Below are 8,925 nucleotides of genomic sequence, written 5' to 3'. Positions count from 1 at the left end.
AAAGAAAAGGGTGTGGTGCATGCAATCGACCGAGGCCAAGTAAGTTTTCCCAAAATACCCATACATGATTTATGATATGCTTTGACTCATGAATCTGTGAAGCACATGATAGTTAGGGCTAAGGATCTGCTTAGGATTTTCATGATAGAATGCTAGGAGAGATGTCTTTATATGCCTATTGTATGATCTTGTAGACTTTCATTCTAGTGCTGATCAGTCGGTGATAAGGATGACCTGATTAGGTTATGCTTGATTCCGATTACTTAATGCTCGAATGATGCTTGCTTTGTGCTTTTTAGGAACTCTCACTAACTTCATCTAACTAGTAAGAGAATAAGCTAAGTTACATATTCCGGAAACTAAATAATTTTAGAAGGTTAGGTTTAAACTCTATTGCGCAACTCTTGTTTGAGTCCAACCGTTGTAGTATGAGACCTTTCATTCGAAGAATTATCTGGTGTTAGTGATATGTAATTGTATTCGTGAGCTAGTTAGAGGGTGCTGGTAGGAGTTCCTTCTGTAGCTGATGGCGGAAGATGGTGTGGTGGTTGCCATAGGAAAACCTAGGAAGAGATTTAGTGTTGGGAGCCTTGTCTTGTGGAGGTTCTATGTATGGGTAAGGAGTGACTTGAAGGAATCAAATCAATCTTTGAGGAAGGTACGGATAAATGTGGAAGGTATTATGGGCCCGTACTACTAAAAGCACAGGATCCATACTCGAGTCAATGAGGACTGCGATGAATCTAAGGAGCTTGTAGAGTATGAGACTCCTCGATATATATATATATATATATATATATATATATATATATATATATATATATATATTCTAATAGGGGTGGGAATCGGTTCGGTTTTTTGGTTTTTTAGTTTCCTCGAATCGGTTTCTTCGTTTTGAATTTTTTTTGTCCAATTCAAAAATCGAACCAAATCGAATTCAACTTCTCTAGACCAAACCTTCTAATTTGGTTTGGTTCGGTTTGAAAATCGAGGAACCCAGATATAAACTTAAAAAATTTTCAAACATAAATAAAAATGTTTTTAACATAGAAACCTAAAGTTGCAAACAGAAATATCTAAAATTTCATACAAAATGATCTAAATAGTAAATGAGTTAAAATGATTTCTACTTTATTATTAATACTTTTATTTAATATAAAATATAAAATATATTATTTAATTAATTAATTTATGAAATTTGGTTTTTTCAGTTCGGTTTGGTTTAAACATCAAGAGACCGAAACTCGAACCAAAAACCAAATTCACAATTCAATTTGGTCTCGAACCAAATCGAAAACCAAATTTGAATATGGTTCGGTTTGAAATCGATTTCAGTTCGATTTGGTTTTTGGTTTTTTGGTTTCGGACCAAATAATTCCCACCCATATATTCTGATGGTATATATATGGTCTATTTTCAGTATGGTGACTCTTCGAGGCAGACTGGTTGGTGGTTCTGGTGATGGTGAGGGCTCAAGCTCAAGTTTTGGAGCAGGGTAGTTGGATGATCAGATACGAGAGTTCATTTCGTCTGAGATTACCCGTAACATACTTGAGCAGACTCTTGTGATATTTGGTACGATCAAGGAGGGTATCATGGAGGTGTTAAAGGAGCGTTTGGGCTTTTCCGTTCTGAAATGGTGGCTTTGATTGGGACACATTAACCAAACTTTAGGGACTTCCGGGCATGTAGGGCTCCAGATTATTACGGGGAGAAGGACCTGATTGCGAGCAGGCGTTGGTTAGCGGATGTAACTAACACCTTTTGCACCAACAGTTGTCCCGACTGAGCAAAGGTCAGACTTGCTTCATGTCTTCTAAAAGACCGAGCTCAAGACACCATATATATATACACATATATATATATATATATATATATATATATATATATATATATATATATATGTGTGTGTGTGTGTGTGTGTGTAATTATGCATATGATCTTTTTCTAACAAAATCAAGCCACTAATTCCTTCCAGACATCTATAAACATTTTAAACATTCATATGGCTCCTTGCCAATACTTCAACATCTAACATTCTCAAATCCTTTCGGCATGTGGGTCCCCAAGATTAGGGAATGAAATGGTCAGCAATTTGCAATGTTGAGATCCAATGCTTCTCTTAGTGATGTCTTGCCTTTACTGGTTCAAGGTAATTAATAATAATAATAACATTATGCTATAATGTGATGATTAAGTTAAAAATACGCGATATTGGGTTTGTCTTGTTTGTTTTTATGATTTCCTACTGATTTTCTAGAACCGCTAAAATGAGTGCAGTTCCTATAGTAGATGAGAATGACTTATTATTGGATACATACCGCCGAAGATAAATTCAATTCTACTTACTTCGGTGGAATTATATGATAGTATATGTATATCTTTCATGCATTTTTGTTAAAACTTATAAATATGGTTATTTTTGGCATTTGACCTTGACAGTGATATCACTGCTTTAGACATATACATAACATATGCCCATATTCACCTTAATGAACTCAACATTCATCAAGGAGGTTTTATTTTCATATCATTTCATCTGTCTAATTCCCCGACTTATGTAAGTTGTTATAAGTGCTCTTTCAGACATCTCTGTTTCACTCCATTACTTTCTTAAAGATCCCTTCCACTTAACTTATTTATATACATCTCTATTTTTTGTTAGAAAACATCAACCTTAAGCTGAAGCTAAAAAGATATAACAATTATAGGAAATCAAGAGTTGTAACAACACCTATGCTATTAAAATCTCATCTTTTCCGGGGAGCTTTTAAGATCATACATGATTCCTTTTCTTTTTCTTTTCTTTTTTGTTAGTTATTTAGAAGTATCTAACTTTCTTTTTGCTTGCTCAACTATCAAGGCCATGTATTTGCTGCTTTGATACTTGGTGGACTTGATGTCACAGGCCACGTCTCCACTCCATGTTTCTCAGATGAAGACCTTACTTTCCTTTAATGCTTGCTTGAATTTGGTACATATTAGTATGTATAAAAGGAGTGCATTGCTAGTAAGAAAAGGTTATTCTTTTGTTGCTGTCTCTCCCTTTTGTTGGCTGTTAATTTTGAGTTTTGCACCTCTCTCACTCTTCTTTATTTCTTGTAATTTGGTGCTTGAATTAAGACTTCATAAGCTGGTTCTCATTAAGGCTTATTTGGTATAATTCTTAATGACTTAAGAACAACTTAATAAAAGTGAAGACTAGCATGTTGAAGTGGTTTACTCTTGCTTAGTAGATACTTGTAGAGTGCTTCATCACTTCATCAACTTTCATCTCCCATGAGAATCAAAGTCTTCACAGGTTATAACACTTTTGCTTCTGTGATTGATTTAATATTTCCATGACTGCAAAATGATCATTGGTGATTATTCTAATTTTAAAGCTTTCGTTTCCGTTTTTAGCGTTTCTTGGATAAACATTTTTTAATACAACCCAACAATTGATATCAGATCCATTTTTGCAAGCTTGGTTTGATTATTAGATTATTTGGTATAATCTTTGTTTGGAAAACATGTATGGTTTTCTTTTTGTATGAAAATTCATACATATTTTCAATGACAATTCTATAATTGTTATTTTTTAGTGACAAAAGTTTACATACATTTGTTTTCACCAAAGTTGTCTTAGAAAAACAATGTGTTGTTTTATATAATTTTGAGTATATATATGTATGATGTGCATAAACTAGTCATAGACCTCTTATGACGTGTTTGTGTTGATTTGTTAGAATGGTTGTAATATTTATTTATTCATATGATATGTAATAATTAAATACATAGGTTTCATTTTGTTTATTTTTGTAAGTAATATATTAGTTTTAGAAATAGTTTATTTTTATAAAAATGTAACAAGAATTAAGATGGTGACCATTTTGAAGATCAAAAGTTTATAAACTTGATTTTATTAAAGTTTTATAAACTTTATAAACTTGCTACACTATGTTGAAGCAAATGGGAGCATAAGGACATTACAAGAAATTTTGGTCCCTTTATGTCCCTTAGGATTAAACTTGACATTTTTATTTTATGGTTGGTTTATGCACATATGTTTTACATGCTTGTATTGTTTATATTTATGTTATAGTTTTTAGATTGTATTTCACATGCAAAATAATATTTTAAACATAAATAACATCAAAATGAGTTTGTTTTTAATGAAATTTATCTTTTAACATAAGATGGTAAAAATGTTTTAAAAATAAAATGAATTATCATTAGAAAACTAGCTAATGGTAAATTTTGTGATTAAAATTATATAAGTTTAAAATTGAGATTTTAATGACTTATCAAACTCCAAACCTTATTTTATAAAAAGAAGTTTTAGAAAAGAACATTGCTAAAATACGATTTTAAATAAAAGTATACCATGATTTATTGGATGTTTGCAATAACATGATATCATACGTTTTTTAAACTATAATTGTAAAAGCATCAAAAATCCGTTATTTAAACTCAAATCTATGCAATTCTATTTTCAAAGTTCGTAACTGTGATTGATTTTATGAGGTGTTTTGTTGTAGTTCGCATGAGCTTGAAAATGATTTTGACTTTTTCCCTTGCTGATCAAAGGTGGGTGTTGGTCATTGGCTAATTATTGGACTTATTTTGTAGCTTATTCTTATGGTTCGTATATAGTCACTAATAATACAATGAGGTAACCTGTTATTATTTACCACTATTATCCCTAATAATTTGATAGATAACTAAACCAAAGAAAAAGAAGAATTCTAGTTCCTTACTTCTTTTGGTAGGTGTTTGTTTTGATGTCTTTTTGCTAGGTGTTTCTTTTGTTGTTTTTATTAGACATAATTAACGAAATATAAATGTATTATCAAACAATAAAATCTCCCGCATAAAATTATATGGGTAACAAACAATACAATACAAAAAAAATCTCATTCTGTGGCGAAGCACGAGCATATATCATAGTTTACTCTAAACGCAATACTATTTAAAATAAGAATTAATATTATAAAAGATTTTATATATTGTGTTTTCTTACGGATTTTTTTAATTCTAAATAAGGCATTGTGTTTTTTTAATGATTTGGCTTTTAGTAGTTTATTTTCCGAAAAAAAAACTTGTTAAATGTGAGATTTTTTTTTTGAAAAAACAATCAAAATAAAAGTTAAAGGTTTTTTCGGGGAAAAAAAAGTTGAAAGTTTTTCAAAAAAAAATAAAAGGCTTTTTTTTTCCGAAAAAATAAAAATAAAATTGAAATTCAATCCGAAAAAATTCAATATATAAGGTATTTTATGATATTAATTTTTAAAAGAAATAACAGTTTTTTATATTTTACTGTATAAATAAAAATAGTGAAATGTGTTTGTTTAATTAACGGCGTTTTAAAAATCGTACCTACACCACTGACCACACCGCTCGCTTTATGAAGAGTACCACTTGCTTCATTATTTTCCATTTCTAATGAATAATATACGCATTGAATCTAGACTCACTTATTGTAGGGATAATATATTAAAACCACAAAAGTTGGTGAAAAGTTCCAAAAAGATCAGATTTAATATAAAAACATCAAAGGAGACGAGTAAGATTAATATGGATGATAATTTAGATTTAACTCGACCAAAATATCTTGATCTGTTTTTATTAACAAATATGGGTCATAGTAACAAGATAAATAATAACAGATTGTAAATAATCTTATATTTTAGTTTGCAATTAATTTGATGTGTAACAGATCTGATCTAATGAATATTATATTTTTATAATACGATTGGATAACTTGATAGATGTCCATGCTATAACTTTGGAACGAAAGGTGCAGCTGGAATGGAGGAATCGCCATTTTTCGACTCCTAACATTAGTGGAGTTGCTTCTTTTTCTTCTGATATGGCGTTTTCCTCCAATTCTTGGTCTATTACTTGCTTCTTAGTGATTTTGCAGCTGTTATCGAGTGGTAGCTTGTATGCTGACGGATGCTATACCTCCATCTTCAGCTTCGGCGACTCCCTAGCGGACACTGGCAACCTAAAACAATTGGCCTCCATATCCGATCAGGTCTTTTCGCTTCTTCTGCCGCCTTACGGAGAAAACTTCTTTGATCAATCCACCGGTCGTTGCTCCAATGGCCGCCTCATCATCGATTTCCTCGGTAACTTCTCTGTCCTCTCCCTACCTCTCTTCTCTACGTGAAAATCCTCAGTGCGAATGGTTATGGTTGATCCATAGAACAACCGGCGGCAGGATCTGAATCAATTGGACTAAGATCGAAACGCATTGCCCCAAAATATAATCAGTTTGACTTTAGTAATTTAAAATTCCAGTTTAAATGCGAAATCAGATCCAGGTTGTTTCGAAAAATCCACATGTGTAATGCTAACTGCGCACTAAAATTATCCTCAATCTCGGAGACTCATTATCTTTGTTCACAAGTTTCCGAAATTTTCTAAATCTTCATTATCGATACCTCTTTTTTTTCGTCCAGAAAATTCTCCATGTGCCTCGTGATTCGTGATTGACTTTTAGGTTTTTTCTTGGTTTTTGAAGCTGAAAGCCTTGGATTGCCATTGCTACCACCGTTTCTGCACGACAAGGACAATGTGGTGACATGGGGACACGGAGTGAATTATGCTGTGGCGGGTGCGACAGCATTGAATTCATCAATTCTCGAAGCAAGAGGGATTGTTAATTCAATGACAAATGCATCTTTAGGAGTTCAATTAGAATGGTTTAAACAAACATTGCCTTCTCTATGCAACAGCGTTTCAGGTAACCAAGCTTTTGAATATGCTTCTACACCATATAATAAAGATTGATTGATTGATTGATAAGCAAGTATTGGCAGAATGTAGAAACTTAATCGCAAGTTCTTTGATCATAATGGGAGAGATTGGAGGAAACGATTACAACTATCCAATATTAGCAGGAAAACCGATCAATGAGGTGGAACCATTAGTTCCTCTTGTCATTGATACCATCATCTCAGCAATCAATGTAAGAACTAAGAACTAAAAAGTACTCAAATCATAAAAAACACAAAACTTCGACTCAATTTTCATTTTGAACGTATGATTTTGTCAGGAGTTAATCGATATGGGAGCTCAAACACTGGTTGTTCCAGGAAACTTTCCAATCGGATGCTCTTCAGCATATTTAACACTCTGTGGTTCTGAAAACAAGATAGATTATGATAACACAACTGGTTGCCTCATCAATTTAAACAAATTTGCAGAATATCACAACGAACTGCTGCAAACGAAATTAAATCACCTTCGAGAGCTTCATCCTAATGTCGTAATCATGTATGCTGATTACTACAATGCTGCCATGCAAATTTTCCTTTCTCCAGATAAATATGGTAAAGTAAAAGCCAAAAGCCAAAAGGGTCTTTCATCTTTCATCTTTCATGTTCATATTCATTTTGGAATATGTTGAGGTGTTTATGAAATTTTGCAGGATTCACAAACGGGGCTCTGAAGGCGTGTTGTGGAGGTGGAGGGCCTTATAATGTGAACGCAACGATGGAATGTGGAGTTTCTGCGAGTGTGTGTGATGATCCGGATACGTATGTTAATTGGGATGGAATCCACTTAACGGAATCGGCATACAGAGTAATTTCACGGAGTTTATTTCAAGGGGCGTATACTACACCCCAATTTAATTCCTTATGTCCTGCTCCTACATCAACATCGACATTACAAGTTGGAAACGGATTATGGAATTCTGTCTAAATCCTTTTTATATACACATAAAATAAATGTTGTTAGCTTGTAATTTTAATGATTACCGGAATTACATGTCTTGTACTTTAATCTAGAATCCGTTCTAAATTCAAATGCCACTTGGAGTACAACTCGTTAATATGTATATCTCAAAATTTAAAAAGTTCTAATAAATCCGATAATCAAACATGAAATCCGACTATTGTTGTATTTTGAAGTTTCCATAAGCTCATCTAAACTCCAAGTTAAACTCAGGATGAAAGTAAGTAAGCTAGTGTTATACAATTTAGGGGAATTGATTTACTAGGGTAATTATTTTTTCGGTTTGTTCACGTCTGGGTAACGAAATTGTTGGAAGTGTTCATATATGACAATTATGACCGGCTATAGCAGGTTACATCCGGTCATAATGATCATATATAAACACTTTCAGCAAGTTTTTTTTACCTAGATGTGTAAAAAAAAGTTTCCCAAATATAAACAAAAGGAAAATATAATTACCATGATAAGTTAATTTCCATTTTTATTTAGGTAGTCAATTGTAATTTTTACAATATTAATAAATTCAATTAAATTTTCTTAAAACAATATTTATAACAATTTATGAGCATTTAAATTGGTCACAAGATGTTGGAAGCCCTTTTTGGTAGCATAATTACCATATATATATATATATATATATATATATATATATATATATATATATATATATATATATATATATATATATATATATATATATATCATTGTTGTAAAAATCCCGACTAGGTCCCGATTAATCTCCGATTAATCCCTAGGCGTTACTCGACCGATTAACGGGCGCCTAGCGGTTAATCGCTACAAACATTATGAGTGAAACAGTATAAAACGATGAAATTTTAATATTTTGAAGAAGTTTTATCTCAATGGAGTCTATTTGAGGCGTGATCAGTGTTGTATTAATCATATTAACCTATTTTGTTATGATATTAGTGGTATTTATGAACTTTGATATGATATTATTGATATTTAATTTTTTAAAATTCCGCAAATTAGCAATTAATGGTCCCCGATTAATCTCCGCCTAGCCGATTAATCGCTTAACCCCAGTCCACCGACTAGCTAACGTCGAACGTTTTTTACAACCTTGATATATATATATATATATATATATATATATATATATATATATATATATATATATATATATATATATATATATATATATTATCGGTTTCCATCTATGATACTTTTAACCTCTAG

General features: G+C 31.9%; 1 protein-coding gene across 1 annotated transcript; it reads left to right on the top strand.

Moving 5' to 3' along the window:
• The first annotated feature begins 5,593 nt into the window (after window positions 1-5,593).
• Window positions 5,594-7,814, top strand: LOC111914707 (GDSL esterase/lipase At1g28590). The gene is made up of 5 exons (XM_023910417.3): window positions 5,594-6,113; window positions 6,509-6,730; window positions 6,807-6,955; window positions 7,043-7,319; window positions 7,418-7,814. The coding sequence occupies exons 1-5, from the start codon at window positions 5,852-5,854 to the stop codon at window positions 7,690-7,692; spliced, it is 1,185 nt and encodes a 394-aa protein (XP_023766185.1). The 5' UTR covers window positions 5,594-5,851; the 3' UTR covers window positions 7,693-7,814.
• Window positions 7,815-8,925: the final 1,111 nt, after the last annotated feature.

Source organism: Lactuca sativa, chromosome 4 (genome assembly GCF_002870075.4).
Source record: "Lactuca sativa cultivar Salinas chromosome 4, Lsat_Salinas_v11, whole genome shotgun sequence".
NCBI classification, from domain to species: domain Eukaryota; kingdom Viridiplantae; phylum Streptophyta; class Magnoliopsida; order Asterales; family Asteraceae; genus Lactuca; species Lactuca sativa.
This window is presented reverse-complemented; position numbering and strand designations above follow the sequence as displayed.